The sequence below is a fragment of the Lithobates pipiens genome, unplaced genomic scaffold (genome assembly GCF_037356315.1).
Source record: "Lithobates pipiens isolate NorthernLeopardFrog02 unplaced genomic scaffold, aLitPip1_a1.2 Scaffold_25, whole genome shotgun sequence".
NCBI classification, from domain to species: domain Eukaryota; kingdom Metazoa; phylum Chordata; class Amphibia; order Anura; family Ranidae; genus Lithobates; species Lithobates pipiens.
This window is the reverse complement of record NW_027507787.1, coordinates 221,026,214-221,053,831: the sequence shown is the minus strand read 5'-3', so window position 1 is coordinate 221,053,831 and position 27,618 is coordinate 221,026,214. Positions and strand designations below refer to the sequence as shown.

At 44.8% G+C, this 27,618-nt stretch overlaps 1 protein-coding gene across 4 annotated transcripts in view; it reads left to right on the top strand.

The window, feature by feature from the left end:
* Positions 1 to 11,582, top strand: part of EEF1AKMT2 (EEF1A lysine methyltransferase 2) — a 32,557-nt gene extending 20,975 nt beyond the window's left edge. For all 4 annotated transcript variants that reach the window (XM_077455567.1, XM_077455566.1, XM_077455565.1 and 1 more), the window contains exons 5-6: positions 8,164 to 8,380; positions 11,305 to 11,582. In XM_077455567.1, the coding sequence (XP_077311693.1) occupies positions 8,164 to 8,380; positions 11,305 to 11,405 (318 nt within the window). In that variant the 3' untranslated portion in view covers positions 11,406 to 11,582. The remainder of the gene's footprint in view (positions 1 to 8,163; positions 8,381 to 11,304) is intronic.
* Positions 11,583 to 27,618: the final 16,036 nt, after the last annotated feature.

The window sequence follows — 27,618 nt, the reverse complement described above, 5'->3', positions numbered from 1 at the left end:
GTTTTATGGAATTTTTATTAATAATTTTTTTTTTTACTAGTAATGGCGGCGAGCAGCGATCTTTTTATTTTATTTTTTATTTATTTATTTTATATATTTTTTTTATTTTTTTTATTGTGACCGTGACATTATGGCGGACACATTGGACATTTTTGGGACCATTGTCATTTATACAGCAATCACTGCTATACAAATGCAGTGATTCCTGTGTAAATGACACTGGCAGTGAAGGGGTTAACCAGTGGGTGGCAGTGTAGGGGTTAAGTGTGTCCTAGGGGCGTGTTACTAACTGTGGGGGGCTGGGCTTTGTGTTAGTGAACACCGATCTCTGCTCCAATCACATGAAGCAGAGATCAGCATCACTTGTTGCTAGGCAGAACGGGAGATGCTGTTTAGAACGGCATCGCCCCGTGAGGAGATCGCGGGTATCCCTGCGGCGATCTAGTCCACCGGAACCGCAACCGGACTCACCAGGGGTCCCGCCCGGAGCGCGAGCGTGCAGGCGCACATGCGATGGCAGGGCGGCATTTAAAAATGGACGTACCTGTATGCCAATATGCCTGCCCGTGCCATTCTGCCAACGTACATTGGCGTGCGCCGGTCGGCAACTGGTTAATGTATTTTAAGGAGCGTGTTTATGTAAAAGGGTAATTAATTCTTAACTATCTCTGTACAGGGGTAAATATAAATAACCAACTATATGGTTAGGGAGCAAAATCTCTAATCCACTCTGAGAATAACAGACAGAAGAGATACACTATTAGAGGTTGAATCTGGTAAATATCAGACTCGGAGGTAATTTTTTTTTTATTTAAAGAAAAAAAAAAAAAAGTTAGACCATTTTTTGTAGTTTTTTAAACAGAACTGTAATATATTATATGCTGGCCATACAAAAACAATGTCTTCCTTCAAAAAAAAAAAAATTATTTTTAAGAACATTCGTTTGGTTTTCTAATTGTTAGTGGGGTCAAATCGACATTTGTTTTCAACCACAGTGATGGGAATATTTAGAAATAATACTAAACTTCTTGGTCAGCGGAATTTTCAGACAGTGTATGTGGTTTTCATTCAGAAATTACATTAATTTTAAAACAGAATGTGACATTTTCAAACCAAACTCTTTCATTCAGCAAATGTAAAAAGATTTTTTCGTATGAATATTCTTTTCTGAAAATTGATCCATGTGGCCAGCATAAGGCTTGGTACACACCTATGCAGTTTGCTTTTGATCTGTTTCTGCAGTGCGTTTTGATTTTTGCGTGATTTTGCTGCGATTTGCGTTATTTTTTTGGGCAGATTAAAAAACACAAGTTGCTGCAAAAACGCATTACATACTTTTCTTCTGCTTCTCCATTGAAGTCTGTTGAACCAAAAAAGCACCGTTTTGTGTGTCCTGCTCGGCCCCGTCTGTTGCAGCCGCATTGTGGACCACACGTGTGCGGCCATGACGGCGCTGCGCTCGCACCTCTTACCAGCCGAGTCAGGTGATGCAGAAGTGCCGCCGTACACCTGATTGGGACGTGCATATAAGGCTGAGCATTCAGCCTTACATTATGGTAACCAGCCCAGACGTTTATCCTCTTGTGGGTCCATCTTTCACTACCTTATCCAGCTTGGTTTGTACTTTAGACCCTTCACTGAACTTTTGCTGTTTATGATAGCATTTTTAAATTATTGGTGCTACTCCTATCTTTCTAGATGGTGTGGAACTGAAGCCTGTGTGCTCACTGTGCTGCTTTATTACAATCTTAATTATTCTTCTATGATATCGATTGTTGTAGGCCCATCATAGGTTCAATCCTTTGACCTTGGTACACCTTATATATACTAGTTATTACCAGGTAGAGCTGCACAATTAATTGCCAAGAATCGTTATCGCAATCTTGACTAAAGTGTTTCACAGTTCTTTCTATGCAAAGAATTCTCTGCTCTTCTGAAGCCACAGCCCACCAAAGCAAGGAAGAGAAAAGCTGGGCAGCCTGCCAAGAGTCAAAACATTCTTTATGGGTCCTTTCACACGGGCGGATCAGTGCTGATCCGCCCCGTGGATATCCGCTTGCTCAGTGGGGATCGCCGGAGCGATCTCCGCTGAGCAGGAAGATGACAGGTCCGTCTCTGCACACTGCGCAGGGACGGACCTGTCACAGCGCCGCTTTCCCCTATGGGAGATCGGGTGGCGACGGACCGCAGTGTCCATCATCACCCGATCCGATGACGGATGGAAAAATATCTTTTTCCTCTGTCACACTTTTTCAGATCGGAGTGGGTCGGATGTCAGCGGTGACAAGACCTCTATGGAGCATCCGTTCAGGTCTGCCTGAAAAACTGACAGGCGGACCTGAACGGATCGTCCGTGTGAAAGGGGCCTATCAGTTGAACTTAAGTATAAACATTGTAACAATTTGTCAATGGAATAGACTTCGCGTGTAAGTGAAAAAAGTTTACCCCACTTAAACACTAAACCTTTTTCTGACATTTGTTGGTTTCAAGTTAAAAATCATTTTTTTTGATAGAAAATTACTTAGAACCCCCAAACATTATATAGTTTAGTAGACACCCTAGAGAATAAAATGGTGGTTGTTGCAATATTTTATGTCACACTGTATTTGCGCAGCGGTCTTTCAAATGCAATTAAAAAAAAAAAAATTACTTTAATGAATTAAAGAAAAAACGAACCAGTAAAGTTAGCCCGTTTTTTTTTCTTTTTCTATAATGTGAAAGATTTTATGTCACGAGAATTGTGATCTTTTTATTGTAAGTGATTCTCATTTTGGCTAGAATCGTAAGTTGTTTGTTATTAAGCCATCCTTATTGCTTATATATATATATATATATATATATATATATATATATATATATATATATATATATATATATATATATATATATATATATATATAAAATATACATATACATTTTAGGTGGCGTATCTGCCACCATGCACAGTTCCAGCTCTAAGACCCCTTTCACACTGGGGCGTTTTTCAAGCGTTTTTCAGGCGCTTTAGCGTTAAAAAAAACGCCTGTAAAGCGCTTGAAGGAAGCCTCATCTGCAGTCCCAATGTGAAAGCCCAAGTGCTTTAAGAACCCTTTCACAATGTCAGCGCCCGAAAAACGCTCGTAAAGCGCCGCTTAAACTAGCAGCGCTTTACCAGCGTTTTTCGAGCGTTATTGGGGCGCTTTTAACCCCTGCTAGTGGCCAAATAAAGGGTTAAAAGCGCCCACAAAACGCTGCTGCCAATAGCGTTTTTCAGGCGTTTTTCTGGCGTTTTACAGGCGCTTCCCATTGATTTCAATGGGAAGGGGCGCTTTATTCACCGCTCCAAAAGCGCTGCAAAGAAGCTGCTTGCAGGACTTTTTTTGACGCCCTGCCAGCGCAGCGCCTTGGTGTGAAAGCACTCGGGCGTTTACATTGGGATTGCAGTTGCAGCTTCTTTCAGGCGTATTTTTTAACGCTGAAGCACCTGAAAAACGCCTGAAAAACGCCCCAGTATGAAAGGGATCTCGGTGTGAAAGCACTCAGGCTTTTACATTGGGATTGCAGTTGCAGCTTCTTTCAGGCGTATTTTTTAACGCTAAAGCGCATGAAAAACGCCTGAAAAACGCCCCAGTATGAAAGGGATCTAAGTAAAAGACCACAGCTATACAACATTTACCCAGCTTGCTGCTACTCATGTTCTTTATTAAGGTAGGCCATGTCAGGACCTTAGTGCCTGACTGCACACTATTGATCTTTATATGGTGTGAGCTGCCCTATCAATCACCTTTACGCCTTTTGTTCTCTTGCCTATTCAGTTCAGGCTTTGCACCTTTACCATGTTTCTGGTGCTCCTAGAATATTACACGACTATATTATTTTATCTGCCACGTCCCCACACATCACCCGCTGCACTCTCTGCATGCCCTGGTTGTAGCCTCTTTTTGTGTGCCGGTGTGAACTGCCTGCGGAAACCAGCGCTAGAATCGTCCTGGATCCCGCAATCGCATCAGTGTGAACCTAGGCTTACAGAGATTTTTTGATGCTGCTGTACTGAGAGGCTTTTCTGAGTTCTCATCAGATCCATACCTTGAGAGAATGAGCGATAAATCAAATCCTCATTAAGTGTGCCAGTCACCAAAGTTGTGGTTATACTCCGGGCCATGACTGCATTATTAATAATATATCAGTTGTTGATGAGTTCCTAATTTTAGAATATAAGTGCATCATCATTTTTATTAGCTTTGGATGAAAAGTCGTTAAAAAAATGCACTACTTCCTGCCTGTTCAGCTTTGTAAAGTTAGCAAAATGTGAAAAAGCATTTGAATTATGTTCTGGTATACAGGATTTCTCTCTTTCCCCTTCTGCTGCTGTGACATTGAGAGAGTGCCAAACTGGACATACATTATACAATTTTCCTTTAGATGTACCAAGACCATATAATAAGAGGTTAAAGCTAAACACTTTCAGTTTGTATGCAATCAGGAAGGCCCTTGCTGTACAATGCATAGTTGATGGTAAATCTGAGGTCGGGCTCACATATGTGCGGCCGCGGCTCCCAGCATGGGGTTCGGCGTGTTCCTGTTCACCTGTTCAGGTGCAAATCGGGTCCAAATTTTTGCCTGAATCTGCACCGGACCCAAAGATGCACAGGACCTTTTTAGAATGTGGACCGCGGCTGCTCTGGACCGGTGTGAACCGGCTCCATTGAGAACCAGTCACTCGCATGTCATGCAAATTAGATGTGGAGAAGCCCACATCCAATTCACATATATATGTATACTCGGCTTAAGGCTGGGTTCACACTAGTCCGTAGTCTGGTGCGAATTCCAGCTCTGGTTTCTCTGCAAAGAGAAAAAGCAGCTGTTCAGCGGTTCCTCTCCATTTTAGCTGCGGATCCACTGATCGGAGAAAGGGGGAGGTGTAATGAGGAAGGGGGAGAGAATTTGGGTTCAGAAGGGAACGCATCTGCGAATCAGATGCGTTTCCATACAAGATTATATGCCTGCAATTCGCACCGCAATGCCTAGAAAACGCACATTTTTTTTTGGGGACAATGAGGAGTGCAAATGCAACACACATATGTGAACCAGATTCATTCAAACGAATAGATTTTAAAATGCTCTGCTAATTGGATGCGGTGTAAGCCTCTTCCAATTCGCATAGGTGTGAACCGAGCCTTAATTAAAATTGTATAATGTATGGCCAGCTTTAGACAGCCCATTACTGACAGAGCTCCTTTCTTTGTTTGATAATGAAGTCCCATCATATGTTGCCATGATGCACCTTTTCAGTAACTTTCCTTTCCTTACCTACCCCTCGCCCCCAGTCCCCATTGTACTTACCTCCTTGGGTGAGGAGCTGTCAGTGCCCACACAGATGGCGTAGCGGTACAGGGATCTGAAATCCCTGCTCTTATCCCCCTTCTTTCTGCTGGGCTTCCAGGACAGATCAGAGTGATTCTCTGTGCTGGGGCTGACCAGTCTGTATCGCTCTCATCCATACCAGAGGGGCTACAGAAAGATGTGGGTGAAGAGCAGCAATTGCAGATCCTTGGGCTGCTACATTGGCTGCATGGTCACTGACAGCTCATCACCCATGGAGATAAGTACAGCGGGGACCGGGGAGGTGGGGGAGTGGGTATGGTGTTGGTTCACCTTTTTAATTTTTTCTGAAAAGCTGAGCTTACACTTTAAAAGGGGTTCTAAAGGCTCGTGTTTTTTCATGCATTAAGGTGAAAAAATACCTGTCGGTGCCTGACGGTTTTACTTACCTGAACCCTCAAACTTGTCTCATGGGGACGCGCTGTCTCACTGCTAGGGGGTTCTTGGCTATTGATTGGATAGATTGATAGTGGTGCAGCCATTGGCTTCCGCTGCTGTCAATTAAATCCAATGATGCGGCCATTGATGGGCGGGGCCTAGTCCTGCATTCGGCGTCTAGATTCAGGAGCGTGGTAAGTGATTATTCCTGCGCTGCTGCTGGATTAAGATATTATTGGGAAAAGCTGCGCACAGCGAAAATGGATCAAACTGAATCCACTGATGTAAAATAGCTGGAGTGTGTTGATGTCACGCTAATCTGATTTATATGTTAAAGGGCTATCTAACCCGCTAAATCCACCTTGCTCAATCCAAGGTTAACCTCTTAAAGATTATTTTAAAAAATCTTTACAGTGTTATAGTATACAGCGTACTCTTGATGTTCAGTTATTACCATACAGTGTAGAAGCATAAATAGAGTGCAAAAATAGATTATTTATTATTATTCAGGATTTATATAGCGCCAACAGTTTGCGCAGCGCTTTACAATATGAGGGCAGACAGTACACTTACAATACAAATCAGTACAGGAGGGATCAGAGGGCCCTGCTCCTTAGAGCTTGCAATCTAGAAGGGAGGGTCAAGTTGAAACAAAAGGTAATAACTGTGGGGGATGAGCTGATGGAGAAAATGAAAATACAGTTAGGTGTGGGTGGGGTAGGCTTCTCTGAAGAGAAGTGTTTTCAGGGATCGTCTAAAAGCTAACAAAGTAGGATATATATATATATATATATATATATATATATATATATATATATATATATATATATATATATATATATATATATATATATATATATAATATATATATTGCTGTGCATATATATACAAAACTATAATGGTGTTGACTACTTTATATCAAGATATAAGATTATAATCTACTATGGTGCCAAATTAAAAGAAAAAGTGAAAAAAGTAAACGCACTACAGAGACAATCTGTGCGCATAGATTTCCAGTTAACATGAAATATCATGAAAAAAAGTGCTAAGTGCTCAATAAATAGGTGCAAACAATATTATACACATAATAAAACACAAGATAAAATTTTCAGCGATATCTAAAACATTCCAAATATAAATAAAAATTCATTACTCAAAGTCAATAAATAAATACAAAATAGATATGTGCACTAAAAAGTCTATATATTAAATACACCACAAAATTAATGAGTTACTGGAAATTTATGAGTGCACTGGAGAGCTTATAGATTGAATTTAGTAAACACACTACAGAGCTAATTGTAGACACAGCAAGATAAATACACTAAATGACCTATGGATTTGATTAGTAAACGCACTATAGAGCTGGTCGAAACCTCAAGGTATATGTGGGGATTTCCCTGGGGTAGCAAAAAAATTTCAGTGCAATAAGAACAGAGAAAACAGTCTCTCAAAAAGTGCAAGTGCTTTTCTGTGGCAGGCGGCGTGCATGCACATCCAGTGACCACTTCCCAGTGTTCCCTCCACTGCGTCCGAACACTCAAGTAAACAATGGGCCCTTACCTTAAGGCAAGGAGACAAACGCGTATAGATGAGGGTCCCTTTAAGACTCCTCTTTCTGGGTCCGCACTCCTCCTTCACTTTCTTTGCATCTTTGCGGGGCCACTTATGGCCAGGAGACATTCATAACACACGTAAGGGTCCCTTTAAACCTCCTCTCTCCACATCCACACTTCTCCTTTAAAGGTTCTTTATACCTCCATGGAACCCAAATTAATCAAAAAGAGCAGTACCATAGTGTAGCAAGTTTCAAAATGTATCCAATTTTATTAAAATAAACACCTGCAAAGTAACCACCTGGGAGAGCGCTTCTCCTAGGGGGTTATCTGATGTGGGGAACCGAGAGAGCCGCCGAGGGACCCCAAAAGAGCAGCTTCGGGGCCACTCTGTGCAAAACAAGCTGCAGAGTCGAGGTAAGTATGAGATGTTTGTTATTTAAAAAAAAAAAAACATGAACCTTTTAGTGCCCGTTCACACAGGGGCGACACGACTTGCAGCGCCACTCACAGACGCGACCTGCACACGACTTCAGCAGCGACTTGCAAAACGACGACTGTATGGAAGTCAATGCAAGTCTCCTGAAGTCGCCCCAAAAATAGTACAGGAACCTTTTTCTAAGTCGGAGCGTCTTGAGTCGCTCCTATTAGAACAGTTCCATAGTACAGAACGTAGCGCGACTTGTCAGGCGACTAAGTCGCCTGACAAGTCGCGGTAGTGTGAAACGGGCACTTAGTGTAATTTTAAGTCCCGTTACATTTAGGAACCAATCATAATAAGCCAAAGTTAAAACTGACATTTCTGAGCACTGTGTTAACAACAATACAATTTGATTTTCTATCACTGCGCTGTTCTGTGTTGTTTTAGGTTACAGACTTTCTGGGCTCCTTCTGTCCTTCAGAACAGTTTGACATCTGTCTGGATAAAGGCACCTTTGATGCAGTGAGCTTGGATCCCAGCAACGCGCAAGAAAAACGTAGTCAGTATGTAAATGTGCTCTGTACTATTTTAAAACCCAAAGGCCTTTTTCTCATCACATCCTGCAACTGGACCAAAGAGGAACTGCTCAAACAGTTTGACAAAGGTAAATAATCACAAGGGAACTAGAAGAACACAGTACAGTATATGTAGAACATGTGCAACTGGTTTTCATGGGTGGAGTACACAAAGCGCTCATGCTGTATGTGAACAGAATAGCTGCTGTGTTTACAATAAACGTAATTGTAACTGACACTTATACATGGTTCAATTAAATTTAATGGCAGTCAAATAAAATTGCTACTTTGCCTAACATGGATAAAACAAATGTTCACTTTAAGCCTTATATTCCCGTACAGCTGGCAGGGTGTAACTCGGCATTGCCTTCTGCTTCTATAGCCCATTTTCTTCAGAGTTCCATTTTCTGTGTAGATGTTGACTTCCTATTGGTCTTAACAAGTCTGCTCCTACTTCACTGAACTGTCAATAAGAAAGCAATTTCATGTATCGGCATGTCAGATCCTTTTGTATTTTAGACTTTTCAGAAACCATGAAATCGGGCCGAGACAGAAGTACAGATAAATCACACTTGTTTAATAATAAAAGTAAAAAGAACAAACGTAGTCAAAACATAGCCAAAGTTCAGTAACTAGAACGGATAGTCAGCCAAGCCAGAAGTCAGGGATCAATGTAGTGGAACAGCAAGCAGGATCTGGAGCCAGAAGGCAAGTTTTGAACAGGATCGCAGGAGCTAGTTTCTGTGATGTTGACCAAGGCGAAGGCAGAGATCCTCTGGACTGGACGGCTTAAAGCGGTTCTGCACACACGTTGTTTTTTTGTTTGTTTTTTATACTGTTTAAAATTAAATTCATGCTAAAGTCAGACATACTTGTGCTGATGCTTCCCGGTATCCTGGTCCATTTTCCTGTCTAATCGATAGTTTTAAAAATCATGCCCAGCAGATGTCATCTTGCTTGTGGGCATTTGAAGCCCACAAGCAATCACTTCCTTATTCCATCGCATTAGAAGTACCAGCATTCCTTGCTGGATCCCACGCATGCTCAGTGGCAACTACGCCGCGTGGCGTAATCATCAATGTTGCCATCACAACGGGTACCCTACCTAACAATGGCTAACTTCAAAACGCCCTCCAAACGTGGCCGGCGTAATGACGTCACGCATTGAGATCATGCGAGATTTCGCATCAGACCTCCACACTGACTTCTGGGATGAATTACACAAGATCCCAGGAGACAGCGCGGCGATCACTGGACATGATGCGGATCCCCGCACAAACACCGCCCACCGCCCCAGGAAACTCAGATTACAAACATGAACAGGTACAATAAAAAAAAAAAAAAAGGGCCATTGTGCACTCTTTGCTGCATTTACAAACGAATGAGGCTAACTTTTGAAAGTGTGTGCAGAACCGCTTTAAGCCCCTTTCACACGGGACGGATCAGTAATGATCCGCTTGCTCAGCGGGGATCGCTCCGTTGTCCCCACTGAGCCGGCGGCGGACAGGGCGGTCTCTGCACACTGTGCAGGGACCGCACTGTCAGCTCTCCGCTCTCCTCTGTGGGGGATCGGATGAACACTGACTGTCTGTCCATGTTCATCCGATCCGCTCTGCAGACGGATAGAAAAATACGATTTTACTCCGTCTGCAGAATCGGACAATAGCGGAGGCAGACGATAGCGGGTGTCTGCGGGTGTTTATCTGCAGACACCCGCTATCCCATAGGAGTGCATGTATGTCCGTATTTCATCCGCAAACGGATGGATGAAATACGGACATACGTTCCGCATGTGTGAAAGGGGCCTTAAGTAGGCAGGACTGATGAGTAGGATATCATTAACAGCTGAGTAACTGTGGAGAGAGATAGGAGCTGGCAATTAGCCGACACCTGAGCGGCCAGCTCAGAGAAGGAAGGGCTGAGCCCAGTCCTGACAAGATTATAATCAGGTTGTAAATCCGTGTACACAATCTTTTACAAGCCATGCCACCCCTTGCTCTACTCTGTATTCTCAGCCCATACAGTCCACGTACCATGAGGTTGTGATCACCTAGAAGCTGGTCATTTAGCATTATGGGGACTTTCACAATCTCCCTTGTAATACATCAGTCCCTAGGAGTCTGTGAATTAGATGTTCTCACAGTCCTTTATAACAGGTGTCCAGTTAAGTATAAAACAAATTGAAGTTAGTGTATCACCACAAAATGGCGTTGTGAATACAAACAAGTATAAGTGTGCCAGCGTCCTAACTAGATTGCAGAATTTATTCAAGAGAAGAATATATGGACTTCAGAGGCACACCCATAGCACTGAAGTAAAAAATTAGAAATTTTTATTTTTATGATTAAAAATAACTTTGTTGACATGACGTGTTAAAAACAAAACATGGTGTTTGGTCTAAACAACACTCACACCACCTAACACAACCGCCTACTACCACAATAAAACGGGTTCAATTGAGGTGATATTAGTATCGGAAAAGCCGATTGGTGGTACAGGGGTGGTAGGGGTATGCGCACTTAAGGGTGCGCAACATGTAGAGTTTCCTTCACCACGCCTCTACCACCAACCAGCTTTTCCTCTACTAACATCACCTCAAATTAATGTTTGATCATTTTTTTTTATATTGTGGTAATGGTTGTGTTAGTTAGACGAAACACCATGTTTTGTTTTTCACACGTCATGTCAACAATGTTATTTTTAGTCATAAAAATAAAAATTTCTATTTTTTACTTCAATGCTATGGGTGTGCCTCTAAAGTCCATGTCTCCTTCTCTCAAATTGTGCAATCTAGGTATAAAAATATGGGGGACCCCCAAAAATATGGGGGACTTCTTTGTGTGGTATGTATATTTCTGAAGCACTAGGAGAATACTTCAGTGGCACTTTCTATGTACCTACAAAGGTAAAACCATTAAATTACGTAGATACACTAGGGGGGAAAAAAATGGGGGCAGGCTTTAATTATACATTTTAAAGCTCATGTTTTTATTTTAAATATCTTCTCTTGCAGCGTTTCAAATGAAAGATGAACTTCCCACACCTACCTTCAGTTTTGGAGGACAGTCAGGTCATAGCGTCACGGCTCTGGTATTCCAGAGGAGGGACAACTAAAGGGAACAAGATATCTTTTTTCGAGACAATGATCAGCCAGACTGAACCTGCAGTTATTTGCTCCACAGAATCTGAACACGGAACTTTTTTATTTTTTTTTAACAAGAAAAAACACGGAACTCTTACACAGATATCTCCAATGATTGTAGATTTTCAGTAAAGAAACTTGTCATACAACTGGTTTTATGTCTTATTTTGTATTTCAATTCTGATTATAAGATATTGGATAGTGTTGTCCCAATACCATTTTTTTTATTTTTTAAGACCGAGTACAAGTACCAATACTTTTTTCCAGTACTCGCCGATACCGGTTACCCTATACTTTTTTTTTTTTTAATGTCATGTGACAGTGGCACTAATATGCAGTACTGATGAGGCGTGGACTGTGTCTAGTTTTGGTTTTTCTTTTTACATTTTTTTTTTTTTTTTATTGTTTACATTTTCCTTTTTATTATTTATTACAATTTTTATATATATATATATATATATATATATATATATATATATATATATATATATATATATATTTATTTGTGTAGGGGGGGGGGTGGACAGTCAGAGTATGTTTTTTTTTTTTTTTTTTTTTTTTTTTTTTATTATTATTATTTTTACTTTAAAACATTTATTACAATGTTTATTATTATTATTATTATTTTTTATTCAACCCTGTTGGGGAGTAGGGGGGCTTTGGTGAGATGTCAGGGGTCTAAACCGACCCCTGACATCTCCCCTTTGAGAAATGGAAAGTCCCTTTCTCACCAGTCTCAGCTTCACTGAACATGTATGGACAGGAGACAAAGGCTCCTCTCCATTCATAAGCTGATGCATTGTAAACACAGTGTATGATGATCAGTTATGAATGGAGAGAGTCAGTAATCACTGACTCTGTGCATTCAGAAAAAGCGCACACAGAGGGGGAACGGAGGATCAGAGGGGAGGACTCAAAGGGAACCAGAGGTTGGATACAGGGACACTCAGGGATGATTGGTGCGGCAGCGGGGGGCATTATAATCACCAATCTCCATGTGTGGCTTTCAATAAAGCAGCTGAAAGCCACATAGGGGAGAGGAGGAGAAGCAGCTGTCACCTGCCTTAATGTAAGCCACACAGGGAGATCGGTGATTATAACTTCATCCGCCACCGCACAGAGTGTCCAGGTATCCGACTAGGCATTGAGAGCATTTGAAAACGTAAAAAGTACTCTTGCAAATGTGCGGTATCGGCACCGGGACAACCCTAATATTAGATGGTATAAATTGGGTTTTATATTTAAAAGACATGACTATGGTGACTGAATGAAGAGTTTAACATCCATCACCAGAAAGTAATGGATCGGACCGGAGTTTCTGACATCACTTAAAGTCACTGTCATGAGAAAAATACAGGTCTGCCATTGCTGGACACAAAACTCAGTTTTTATGGCTTTGTATATCGAAGTCACAGACCAGGAACAAGCTTGCTGTACATAAATGTCAGGATTTGTTATCTTAAAACTTATTCTGCGTCGGATACCTTATTCCTCACTCCAGCAGGTGCTTTTCTCTTTGAGTTGCTGGCAGGCCCTCGCCATCCTTCTGTTCAGTGCAAGAGTACTGGTCCCCTGCATTGTATGGGATTAAGTCAGAGTGCAACCGCCTGCCGAAATGTCTTGGAGAAGAAGCTTCATGAGACCGGTCACCAGGGCAGGACTTAGGGTGCTGGGGGCCCCTGGGCTTGAGTCAATTTCGGGTCCTACCTTCTATACATTACCGTATTTATTGGTGTATAACACACACTCCCAAGTTTAGGAGGGAATTTTAAGGAAAAAACTTACATTTAAATGCCCATCAATGCAGCCTTATCAGTGTCCTTCTGCAGCCTTGTCCAGTGTCATTTCAGCCTTGTCAGTGTAGCCTTGTCATTTGCAGCCTTGCCCCAGTGTCATTTGCAGCCTTGTCATTGCAGTCTTAAAGTTTAAAAATAGCACCGCAGAGATGCAGAGTCCTGTGTATCTCTGCGGCCCTCGGTGGTGTAACGAAATAATCGGCGACCCATCGCAGTTTGCTACAGAAGTGATGTTCCATCGCCGCCTTCTTGGTACACCCCACACTCGTCCAAAGTAAGGATACACCAAGAAGGGGTAAAGCGGACATGTTGTTACACGTATTTCTAACAGTAAAGTCAGTTTATATAGTGAAATACAGGACTTAGAACTCCGTCTGATTACTTAGATGTTGAATTTTAAAATTAGCGGCAACCCTGCTCATCTCACAGGTTTGAAAATCTGACAGAAGTTTGCTGCTTTTAAAATTCAACATCTAAGTAGTCAGACAGAGTTGTAAGTACTGTATTTCACTATATACTAACGTTAATGTTATAAATACGTCTAAAATGCAAAACTCCAGTGGGTGTAACATGTCTGCTTTACCCCTTCTTAGTGTATCCTTACTGTGGACGAGTGTGGGGTGTAGCAAGATGGCGGTGACGGAACGTCACTTTCGTAGCAAACTACGATGGGTCGCTAAATATTACAGCGGCTCTCAGGTCCTTTCGCAGTCCCGAGCGGAGCCAAGAGTAGCCGAGTGTACTCGGCTAGGCTCACAGTCACACCCAGTCCCTGTGTTATTTCCATCATAGGGCGTGAGTGTGAGCGGAGCCGAGCCCAGTACACTCAGCTGTGTATCTCGGCAGGCCCCCTATGGGGGGGGGGCAATGAGCTTGAGCCCAGTCAAGCCCAATGTTAAGTCCGGCCCTGACGGTCACACAGTGTGAAGGAAGCCTGCCAGAAAGAGGAATAAGATGAGTATTACCGCTTATTATTCTACCCCCAGACATACCAAGCATTTAACCCTTGAAGTGCAAGAGCCCCCACAAGGCGTGTTCACCAATGCCGGGACCAGGCGAGGGACATGGTCATGTGAAAGTCAAACATTAACCCTTTCACGACTAAGCCTATTTCTGACATTTGGTGTTTACAAGTTAAAATCACAATTTTTTGCTAGAAAATCACTTGGAACCCCCAAACATTGTATATATTTTTAGAAGAGAATCTAGAGCAGGGATATGCAATAAACGGACCTAATGCCTCTGTCTCTGGGTGTCATGCTTGTGGCTGTCAGAGTCCTGCTATGCCTCATGGGACTTGTAGTTCTGTAACAGCTGGAGGTCCGCTAATTGCATATCCCTGATCTAGAGAATAAAATGGCGACTGTTGCAATATTTTATGTCACATGGTATTTGTGCAGCACTGTTTTAAACACAACTTTTTGGGAAAAGGGACACTTTCATGAAAAAAATAAAACAGTATAGTTATCCCAATTTTTTTGTATAATGTGAAAGATGATTTTACGCTGAGTAAATAGATACCAAACATGTCACACTTTATAATTGCACGCACTCGTGGAATGTCGACAAACTTTGCTACCTAAAAATCTCTATAGGCGACGCTTTCAATTTTTTTACGGTTACCAGGTTAGAGTTACAGAGGAGGTCTGATGCTAGAATTATTGCTCTCACTCTTATAATTGCAGCGATACCTCACATGTGTGATTTGAACACTGTTTACATATGCAGGCGCGACTTCCCTATACGTTTTCTTTGCTGCGCGAGCTCGAAAATGTTTATTTATTTTTTTCTTATTCTTTTTTTTATATTCTTAAATTGCATTTTAAAAAGAAAAATTTGATCACTTTTATTGCTGTCACAAGAAATGTAAACATCCCTTGTGACAGTAGTAGGTGGTGACAGGTACTCTTTATGGGGGGATCTAAAATACCCCAAATCCCTCCTTTGCACTTCAAAGTATTCAGATCACTGAAAAAAGTGTATCTGAATACTGTATATTTTTTGAAATCCGGCGCCATTGGCAGCCGAGTAAACAGGAAGTGCGTTGTGACGTCGCTTCCATGTTTACATCCAGGAGACTGGAACGAAGCCATTTCCGAAAGGAGGGGGAAAACAATCGAGCAGCTTTTAGCGGCATCGGTTGTTATCCCTGGAAAGCCGATCGCCCGCTCTAAAAAAGCAGTACCGGGATGATGCCTGCAGCTCTGGGAAACCGAGTACGCTCATCTGCGTACACTCGGCGGGAAGGGGTTAACCTCTTCACCGTGACTAAGACATATATGCGGCCTCACTGAACTGGTTTTCTTTCCATGGGGCCGCATACATGTGTTCATGCCGGGAGACCGCCGCGCAGAGGTCGGGGTCTCACCGAGAGCCTCGGGCCCCATCCTAATGATCAGGACACGGATTTCTCAATTCCGGGTCACCTGGTCGCTGTGGTAGCCTCTGATTGGCTACCACAGTGATGAGTCACTGCAAAGCCCGTCCCTGTGTTTTTTTCTTTTATTTTTATTCTTTCTGTGAATGGAGAGATACTGTAGATGCATTGTATCTTTGTCTTTCCATGTAGAAAAAAATAAAAATTAATTTAAAAAAAACCTAGATCAAGGTTTGATCTAGGTCAGTACCAGGGTTACTGTTTGGATCAAGTAAGGGTCAAAGGTCATGGTCAGTATATTTTGAGCAGGATTTTATTTTTTTTAAATTAGCATCAGTATCAGTGTCTGTGTTTTTTAGGTAGGACAAAAAAAGAAAAGCAAAATGCGCAATATTGCTTCTGGGCTGTACTACGGGTACAAACAACAAATAACATACACATATGTGGTATGGTTGCGATCGTCAGGATCAGGAGAATTTATTTTGTGTTGTTCTTTGGTGGTAGGAACTAGAAATATACAGCTACATTTAAAAAAAAATAATACTATATTGGGCCAGTTTTCCTTTGATAAATCAGAAAAATATGGAGTTATCCATTACCATTTACCACCACAGGAAAGCCCAATTTGTCCTGAAAAATACAAGATATAATCCACCTGGATGCACAAAGTAGATGTGTAGATATGTACACCAACACATGTCAAAATTGCAAAATTGTGCTTGGGCATTAAGATTTGTTTTACCTTTAAGTGTAAAGGGGTTAAGGTAGTCCCCCAAATCAGAGATGAGACACTAGTGTGGCGTGGGCATAGGCTGTTGTATGTGGAGTTCTTCCAAAGATATTGTCTCTTGTTCTACACCACTTGAATAGGTGTATGTGTTGCATTAGGAGGGACATGCAGAGCCTATGCCCACACCACCAGTTAGCATACCTCTGTTGCCTCACTCCCAGTAACAGAATGGCGTCCTGCCGAGCACATAACACAGACTTCATACGTGTTCATTTTAACGCTGGTCTCCCTGTGCTTAGACCATACACCTCCATAACGCCAATTTGCTCCAGGTGACTGAGAAAGACCGCCAGGGAGGGAGCCGTAACACTAGACCCCCCTCGCTACCGGAGGACCTGTGTCAGGGCTGGGCTCAGCCCTTCCTTCATTAGCTGTCAGCTAATTGCCAGCTCCCATCTCTCTCCACAGTTGCTCAGCTGTTGATGATATCCTGCTCGTCAGTCCTGCCTACTTAAGCCGTCCAGTCCAGAAGAGCTCTGCCTTCTCCTTGGTCAACATCACAGTGATGATCTCCTGCGTTCCTGAGTTCCTGTTCGGCTGACTATCCGTTCTGGTTACTGAACTCTGGCTATGCTTTGACTATGTTTGTTCTTCTTACTTTTAGTATTAAGCAAGTGTGATTTAATTGTACTTCTGTCTCTGCCTGATTTCATGTTTTCTGACAACCTGCCAACCAGGTACCATGCCAATGACTGGTTGCAGTTGTTTGCTCATGATTACTCCCTTCTCTCCTTTAGTGTGCAGCTTAACCCTGTGTTGTAAAGTTTTTAAGACCCCCTATTGTGTTATTGTAGACTTAGACCCCTTAACCACTTCCCTACAGGGCACTTTTACCCCCCTTCCTGCCCAGGCCAATTTTCAGCTTTCAGCGCTGTCATACAACACTGTACCCAAACAACATTTTTAGCACTTTTTTTTTGAGAAAGATAGAGCTTTCTTTTGGTGGTACCTAATCACAACTGCATTTTTTATTTTTTGCTAAACAAATGAAAAAGACTAATAATTTTGTAAAAATGTAAAGTTTTTAATAGTTTATGTTAGAAAATGTTTTAAATAAGTAAGTTTTCTCTTTTGCTGATGAGACTGCACTGATGAGGAGGCACAGATAGGTGGCTCTGATGGGCACTGATAGATAGCACTGATGAGGAGGCACTGATAGATGACACTGATGAGGAGTCACTAATGGGCATCACTGATGGACACTGACAGGCATTACTGATGGGCACCAATTGGCAGTATTGATGGGCACCGATTGGCAGTATTGATGGGCACTAATGGGGCTGCTCTGATTATCAGGGCCCTGACTGTCAGTGCAGATGTCCCCGCCGAGGAATGCCGCTTACTGGCTCTCCTCACAATGTCAGCATGACGGAAGGAATGGTGAAAACCGGCATTTCCTGTTTACCCTGTGATTAGCTCTGTGATTGGACACAGTTGATCACATGAAAAAGAGCCTATGTCATAGGCTCTTTACCGCGATTGGTGATGCGCCATGTCTGAGGGACACAACGTACCACCGATGGTCACGCACCCCCACGGCAAGAATTGGGGGACATTATAGGACGTCCTCCCAGAATGAGAGTGCTCCCGCCGTCCATCATTTTACTATGCGGTAGGTGGGAAGCAGTTAAGAAGTGCCAGGACCCCACATGCACCCCTTGAGTAACTTTAGACAAGGCATTGTGCTTTACTGAATGTTCAGCATGGCAAACAATACAGAGCAAAACTAACTTTCCCTAAATAACTTCAGTAGAGTCTGCCCCAGTGTACCTGCATAGGTAAAGTCCATGACTGGGCACAACTCAACTGGAGAATCCATAGGTCGGGGGTAGGGATGAGCCGAACACCCCCCGGTTCGGTTTGCACCAGAACTTTCGAACGAACCCCAAATTCGTACGAACGTTAGAACCCCATTGATGTCTATGGGACTCGAACGTTCGAAATTAAAAGTGCTAATTTTAATGGCTAATATGCAAGATACTGTCCTAAAAAAAGTTTGGGGACCTGGCTCCTGCCCCAGGGGACATGGGTCAATGCCTAAAATGTTTTTAAAAATGGCCGTTTTGGCAGGAGCACTGATTTTACTGACGATTAAAGTGGAAAAAAAATGTGAAATATTCCTTTAACCACTTAATAACCGGCCTATAGCCGATTAACGGCTATAGGTCGGTTTGCTATCTCTGAGAGGCCGTTAATTAACGGCCTCCCGAAGAATCGTTCGTGCGCGCCCCCTGGGGCGCGCACGCCGGAACATCCGTGCTCGCCGAGTTCACGGGACCCGGCGCAACACGGATCGCGGTAAAGGACCAATGGCAGCGGCCCTTTACCACGTGATCGCTCCGTCCAATGACGGAGCGATCACAAATGTAAACAATTCGGCTTGCCGGGTCAAGCTAAGGTCATCAGTCTCCTCTCCTCACACCGATGCAGCGTGAGAGGAGAGGAGAACATTCCAGTGAAAATAAAAAATAACCGTGAGTGCCCAGCAGTGCCCAGCAGTGCCCAAATAGTGCCACAACAGTGCCAGAACAGTGCCAGAACAGTGCCAGACCAGTGCCAGACCAGTGCCATCTATCACCTGTGCCACATCTGTGCCACCTGTGCGACCTGTGCCACCTTTGCCACCTCTGTGCCACCTCTGTGCCACCTCTGTGCCACCTCTGTGCCAGCAGAGCCACCCCAGTGCCACCCCAGTGCCACCCCAGTGCATACCAGTGCATACCAGTGCCACTACAGTGCATACCAGTGCCATACCAGTGCCACACCAGTGCCACACCAGTGCCACCTGTGCCCATCAGTGCCACCTGTGCCCATCAGTGCCACCTGTGCCCATCAGTGCCATCTGTGCCCATCAGTGCTCATCTGCGCCACTGCAGTGCCACATCAGTGCCGTCTGTGCCCACCAGTGCCGCCTGTGCCCACCAGTGCCGCCTGTGCCCACCAGTGCCGCCTGTGCCCACCAGTGCCGCCTGTGCCCACCAGTGCCATCTGTGTGCTAATCAGTGCCACCAGAGCCACACCAGTGCCACCAAAGTCACTATAGTGCCCATCAGTGCCACCTGCGCCCATCAGTGCCACCTGCGCCCATCAGTGCCACCTGCGCCCATCAGTGCCACCTGTGCCACTGCAGTGCCCCATCAGTGCCGCCTGTGTCCATCAGTGCCGCCTGTGTCCATCAGTGGCGCCTGTGTCCATCAGTGCCCACCTGTGCCCATCAGTGCCCACCTGGGTGTTAGCTTTCCAAAATGGGGTCACTTTGTGGGCGTTTCCATTGTCCTGGTGCTCCAGGGCCTTCATAAGTGTAATAGGTGGTTGAGGTATTAGATGTGTAATTTATGCTCCTAGAACGCCTGAAGTTGCTACTTCAATGTTGGACTTGTGTATGTGGCCAGGCTGTGTAAAAGTCTAACACATGTGGTATCACCGTACTCAGGAGGAGCAGCAGAATGTATTTTGGGGTTTCATTTGTGGAATGTATATGCCGTGTGAGAGAAATAGCCTGGTAAAATGACAATTTGGTGTGAAAAAAAATTAAAATAAAAAAAATCTTTATTTTGCAAAGAATTGTGGGAAAAAATTACAACTTCAAAAAACTAACCGTGCCACGTACTAAATACCTTGGAATGTCTACTTTCCAAAAAGGGGTCATTTGGGGGGTTTTTGTACATTACTGGCTTGTTAGGGTCTCCAGAAATGAGATAGACTGTCAGTACATCAGCTGTGATCAAATTGATACATTTTCAGTGATTGGCACCATAGCTTGTAGACCCTATAACTTTCACGCAGAATAAATAATATCCACTAATTTGGGTTATTTTTACTAAAGACATTTAGCAGTATACATTTTTGGCCAAATTTATGAAGAAAAATTACTTATTTGCAAAAAATTTTAATAGAAATGAAGAAAAATGCTTTTTTTTACAAAATTTTCGGTATTTTTTCATTAATAGCACAAAAAATAAAAAACGCAGAGGTGATCAAATACCACCAAAAGAAAGCTCTATTTGTGGGAAAAAAAGGACGAAAATTTCAGATGGGTACAGTGTTGCATGACCGAGTAATTGTCATTCAAATTGTGAGAGCACTGAAAGCTGAAAATTGGTCTGGTTATTAAGGGTGTTTAAGTGCCCAGTGGTCAAGTGGTTAAATATGGTGCCTGGGGGGTGTCTGTAGTATGCCTGTGAAGTGCCACGTGTTTCCCGTGTTTAGAACAGTCCCTGCACAAAATGACATTTAACTGAAATAACGTCATTTAAAGCTGCTTGCGGTTTTAATGTTATTTCTGGTTCCTGCAATATGGTTGAAAACCATTGAGAAAAATGGCATGGGTAGCCCTCCCTGCCCATTACCAGCCCCTTTGGGTCTTGTATGCATATTAAGGGGAACCCCGTACCCATATTAAAAAAAGGAAATGCGTGTGGCCCCCAGGCCCTATATACTCAGAACAGCAGTATACAGGCGGTGCAAACAAGACAGGGACTGTGTAGGTTTGTTGTGTTAAGTTGAATCTGTTTGTAATTTTCAACTGGTACATTTTTAAAGTGTAGCTCCAGTCAAAAAAAACAATTTTTAAGCTTTTTGGAAAACATAGGGAAGGGTTATCACCCCTGTATAATTTGTTTTGTCGTCCATCTTTTTTCATCTCACTTGCTGTTGTCTCCTTCCGTTTGCAAGTAGGAGATGTTTGTAAGTTGGATGTTTGAAAGTAGGGGCCTGCCCTATATGCTCTGCAGAAATGGCGGAACAAGGTGTTGGTTTTGCCACAACATTGTAAGCCCTCAAAGTGACTCTTGGTGGGCGCTGGAGCGCCCTGCTGTGAACGATTATATCAAGAATTGTAATTACATGCCATTGTTGAACAGTGGTAGAAAAATTGAACTTTGGTGGTTGTGGTGCTGGTGCCACAACACTATAAGTCCTCACAGTTACTCTGGGTGGGCACAGGAACGGGCCCTCCTGTGAAATATTATATCAAGAATTGTAATTACATGTCCCTGTTAAACAGGGGCAGAAAAATTGGGCCTTAGGCACTGGTGCTGGTGCCACCACACTGTAACCTCTCCCATATACTCTAGTTTTATTGCAGGAATTATCCCTGCTGCAAAGCATTGCATCAAAAATTGTAATTAAACGCCCCTGTTAAACAGGGGCAGAAAAATTGGGCTGATGGCATCACCCAGAGCCAGAAATGTTCTTCCAAGATATCAGCGGAGGAGGAAGAGGATAGACAATCAACATAACAGGACAGTCACTCAGCATCAGCATAGGCAGTCTTGAAGGGATGTGATGTGATTATTCGGTTACATCAGCTTCTGGTGCTTGGTAGCTGTGGGCAAGACTGATTCATCTTGATGAAGGTCAGTCGATCAACTGATTCGGTGGACAGGCGCACCCTGTGATCGGTAACAAAGCCACCAGCAGCACTGAAGGTGCGTTCCGAAAGAACGCTGGATGCACGACAGGCCAGTAGCTCAATTGCATACTGTGCAAGCTCTGGCCAGTGATCCATCCTCAAGACCCAGTAAGCCAGAGGATTTTCGGTGGGAAAGGTGTCCAAGTCTGACCTTGCCCCTAGGTATTCCTGCACCATGTAAATCAGACGCTGGCGATGGTTGCTGGAACCGATCATACCTTGGGGCTGCGGACTAAAAAATTGTCTGAAAGCATCAGTCAGACGGCCACCTTCTCCACCGCTCCTTCTGACCGATGCCTCAGCAACACGTTGTCCAGGACCAGGAGTTTGTAACCTCCCAGTCTCTGGGAACGCGTTGCACAGACCTTTCTGCAAGGCCTCCCGGAGATGTCTCATCCTCTGCGATGGCAAGATAAGGTCGGCAACCTTACCCTTGTACCGTGGATCAAGGAGAGTGGCCAGCCAGTAATGGTCCCTCTCCTTGATCCGAAGAATACGAGGATCCTTCCGCAGGCTTTGCAGGATCAGGGAGGCCATGCAGCGTAGGTTAGCTGAGGCATTCGGTCCGGAGTCCTCTGGGTCACTAAGGACAACATGATCCGCAGCTACCTCCTCCCAGCCACGTACAAGTCCACGTGTTTCTTGGGACTGTAAATCATCCCTACAAGACTGCTGCTGCTGCTGCTGATGCTGAGTGCCAGCCTCCACCTCCATCCTGACACAATCATCCTCCTCCTCCTCTTCCTCCTCCTCATCCTCTTCCTGTGTGATGGGTGGCACAGCAGGAACACTGTCTGGATAAAGGGGGCCTTGAGAGGCAAGGAAGTCTTCCTCTTCCTGCCTCTGTTCTGCCTCAAGTGCCCTGTCCATTATTCCACACAGCGTATGCTCCAAGAGGTGGACAAGAGGTACAGTGTCACTGATGCATGCACTGTCACTGCTCACCATCCTTGTGGCCTCCTCAAACGGTGACAGGACAGTGCATGCATCCCTGATCATGCCCCACTGGCGTGGTGAGAAAAAACCGAGCTCCCCTGACCCTGTCCTGGTGCCGTAGTCGCACAGGTACTCATTGATGGCCCTCTGCTGTGTGTGCAGCCGCTGCAGCATGGCCAACGTTGAGTTCCACCTGGTGGGCATGTCACATATAAGGCGGTTCTTGGGCAGGTTCAACTCCTTTTGGAGCTCAGCCAGCCGAGCACAGGCATTAAATGATCGGCGGAAATGCACACAGACTTTCCTGGCCTGCTTCAGGACATCCTGTAAGCCCGGGTACCTGCCCAAGAACTGCTGCACCACCAGGTTAAGGACGTGAGCTACACAGGGCACATGGGTCAGTTGTCCCTGTCGGAGGGCGGAGAGGAGGTTGGTGCCATTGTCGCAAACCACCATTCCTGGCTTAAGCTGGCGTGGCATCAACCACCTCTCGGCCTGCCCCTGCAGAGCTGACAAAACATCCGCCCCAGTGTGGCTCCTGTCCCCCAAACAAACCAGCGCAAGCCCCTGGAACGCCTACGGAGCACCGCTGGTTCTGAGGACAGAGCACTGGAAGAGGCCATGGAGGAAGAAGAAGAGGAGGGGGTGGAGGAGAGAGGTGTGTCACAACCAATAGTAGCATTTTGGAGGCGTGGTGGCGGAACAACCTCCAACACTACTGCACCTTGTCCTGCATCCTTCCCAGCTGCCAGAAGAGTGACCCAATAGGCCGTGAAAGACAGGTAACGTCCCTGTCCATGCCTGCTGGACCATGAGTCAGCGGTAATATGCACCTTACCACTGACTGCCCTGTCCAGCGAGGCAAGGACATTGCCTTCCACATGCCGGTAGAGAGCCGGAATCGCCTTCCATGAGAAAAAGTGGCGTTTGGGGACCTGCCACTGAGGAACCGCACATTGTACAAACTTACGAAAGGGGGCCGAGTCTACCAACTGAAAAGGCAGCAGTTGAAGTGCTAGCAATTTAGCCAAGCTAGCATTCAACCGCTGGGCATGTGGATGGCTGGGAGTGAACTTCTTTCGCCGGTCCAGCAGCTGGGGCAGGGACATTTGCCTGCTATAATCGGACGTGGGTGTACCGCTAGCAGAGTTCCCGGAAGCACTTGGCTGTGACACACCTAATTCTACACCTTCATTCCTCTCAGAGCAGGTTTCAGAGAGGACTGAAGGTCTAGTGGGGTTGGAGATGCCAGCTGATGAGGAGCAAGGAGAGGTCCGCTTTGTACTTTGGTGTGGGTCTTTGAGGTACGCTTGCCAACGAGCTGCATGGCAGGTCAACATATGTCTGGTCAAGCATGTGGTGCCCAAGCGGCTGATGTTTTGGCCACGCGAGATACGCTTGAGACATATGTTGCAAATGACAGCGGTGCGATCTGATGCACTCGTCTCAAAAAAGGCCCACACCAAAGAACTTTTAGAATAACGCGCAGTGGCAGCGCCCTGCACAGGCGGAGCTCTGCGGTGTGATTCAGTCGGTGTGCTGCCCCTAAGCTGGCCCCCGGAGGGCATCCTGCCTCGTTGGACATGTGCCTCCTCCTCCTCTCTCCTACTAGGCACCCACGTGGAGTCAGTGCCCTCATCATCCCCTCCCTCTTCATCGATGTAGCAAACCTGGCAATATGCTGCAGCTTGTGGAACATGACTGCCAGATTGCTGTCCTTCTTGAGCATCCCCTCTCTCTGCATTCACGCTACTGCCTTCCTCTAGCTGAGTGTCATCATCAGAGGCTACAAAACACTGGGCATCCTCCTGGAGCATGTACCCAACACTGTGCTCAAAGAGTTCAGGAGACTCCTTAGGAGGATGTGGTGGGTCTAGGGAAGGAATCACTGATGATGACATTGAGACGAGGGAAGACGATGCGTTGGCAGCTGCTTTGCTAGTACCCTGAGACTGGGTGAGAGAGGATGAGGAGGATGAAGAGGGCTTGGTCATCCACTCTACCAAGTCATTGGCATGTTGCGGTTCAACATGTCCAGCTGCCGAAAAGAAGGACAAGCGTGTCCCACGGCCACGTGCTGATGACAATGCACCGCGTCCACGACCAGCACTGTTGTCTCTAGACACAGAGCCTGCTTGCCCTCTTTTATCGGCTCGCGCCTGTCTGCCTCTCCTTGCTGGCCTTCCAGACATGGTAATGGCCTGAAGGGAGTTGGGTAAAACAGCAGTTGGGTAGTGTATATTGTGCTGGAGGCACACAACACCCACTAACTCCTGCAGATGCCTTTATTATAGAACACCAGAGATAAAGGGGTATACTGTAATGGAGTCACACAACACCCACTAAGCCCTGCAGATGGCTCTATTAGAGAACAGCAATAAAGGGTAGATACAGGTGTATATTGTGCTGGAGGCACAAAACACCCACTAACTCCTGCAGATGCCTTTATTATAGAACACCAGAGATAAAGGGGTATATACAGATGTATACTGTGCTGTGCTGGAGGCACACACAACTTCCAATAACTCCTGCAGATGGCAAGTGGGCTCAAATAGAGAAGAGCTATGTAGGTGGATATAGCGGTGTGTACTGGGTACAGAGCACGCAGACAGCACGCACAAGCTCCTAACACTACTGACTGCAAGCTCTATTATAAAAGATAGATCACTAGCTATATAGGTGAGGTGAATACAGCGGTGTATACTGCGGTCAGGGCACGCAGACAACAACCACTACAGAAGAGCAAGATCGAAAATCGGCCGATAACGATCGGTGTGTACTGTGTTGAAGGTACACAGAACACCCACTAACTGCTTCAGACGCCAACACACTACACAAAGCCGCCGCGCTGGCGGCCTTATATAGTGTGGGGCGTGTACTACACAGCCTGAGCTATGATTGGCCATAGGCATCCTGCCTGTGGCCAATCATGGCTCTCCTCGCTGCTGGCGCTGTGATTGGCCAAGCATGCGGGGTCACAGTGCATGCTTGGCCAATCATGAGCCAGTAATGCACTGCGATGACGCAGTGCATTGTGGGCCGTGAGCGCCACGCGAATTTGGCGCGAACGGCCCGATGTTCGAGTCGAATGTATGTTCGACTCGAACACGAAGCGCATCCCTAGTCGGGGGTATCCTGAGAGTCTGGTGCTCCGTGGATGATGTCTCAGCAAGGTTCCTGTTCTTTAGCCCCCTACTCCACGCTCGCCCCCCCCCCCCTGGGACCCGAAGCTCTCCACTTTATATATCACAGGACAGGAGGCCGGACCCCAGAAAAGTCTGCGACAGAGCAGGAAAGGATGCAAAGCAGTATTAGCCCCTTCCCTCTAACCTGGGTAAGCCTATCTAAATGAACACAGTAGACCAGTGGTTCTCAACCCTGTCCTCAAGTACCCCCAACAGGCCATGTTTGCAGGTCCTCCGTTATCTTGCCTAGGTGCTTTAAATCAGAGTCAATGGCTTGGTATTTTGGACATCTATTTTAGCCACTTATTATAGGTCAGTACTTTGACGTGGAATACGTTATAGCTGCCATAACCCCGGTATCCTCTTAAATGGCTCTCAGATAAAAGTGGTCTCTGTGGCGGATTCACTGCTAGATCACTTTTATCCGTGATGGGAGAGCTGCCCTCCCGCCGCACTCCGGTCGTCGCCGTCGGTAGTGGTGGAGACGATCTGATCCTTTCCCCTCATAGGCCTGGAGCAGAGTGAGGGAAAGATGGCCCCCACTTGGCTCGTTAACAATGGATGACAGAAACAATGTCAATCCTCACTTCCGCCCAATGGTATTAATGGTCTTAAAGGGGAATTTTTTTATTTTTTATTCATTTAAATGCATTTTAGTGTAAATATGAGATGTGAGGTCTTTTTGACCCCAGATCTCATATTAAAGAGGTCCTGTCATGCTTTCTTTCTATTACAAGGGATGTTTCCTTGTAATAGGAATAAAAGTGACTCCAATTTTTTTTTTTAAAAGGACAGTGTAAAAATAAAATATAAAAAGTAAAATAAATAAGAAAAAAAAATGTAAAGCTCCCCATCCCGCCATGCTCAGGCAACGAATAAAATTCAAAGTACTAACAATAATTTACAAAGCCATCCAAAACTCTGCCCCCAGTTACATCACTAACCTAGTCCCAAAATACCAACCAAGCCGGTCTCTTCGGTCATCCCAAGACCTCCTGCTCTCTAGCTCCCTTGTCACCTCCTCCCATGCTCGCCTCCAGGATTTCTCCAGAGCTTCACCCATCCTTTGCATACTCCCTACCCCAGTCTGTCCGACTGTCCCCTAATCTATCTATCTTTAGATGATCCCTGAAAACCCTTCTCTTCAAAGAAGCCCATCCTGCTTCTAACTAACACTGTTTTACTTCCTCCATCAGCTCATCCCCCACAGCTATTACCTTTTGTATCAATTGATCCTTCCTTTTTAGATTGTAAGCTCTAACGAGCAGGGCCCTCTGATTCCTCTTGTACCAAATTGTAATGTAACGGTAATGTCTGCCCTCATGTTGTAAAGCGCTGAGCAAACTGTTGGCGCTATATAAAACCTGTATAATAATAATAATAGAAGTGAACGCATATGTAAGATGTACCCGCATATGAAACAGTAGGGTTGCCACCTTTTCTTCAAGTCAAACCCGAACACTTTTGTGGTGCACAGCAATTTTTTGTATAAACTATACATATATTTTGCTACTAAATAACATTTCTAATCATATGAAGTTAATAACAAGAGTCCCCCTTTATATCAGAGTCCACAGAGTTCCCCTTTTACATCTGAACTCGCAGAGTTCCTTTTCACTGTAAGGGAGGACTCTGCAGACTCTGATATAAGGGAGACCTCTGGGGCTTCTAACATAAGGGATGCACTG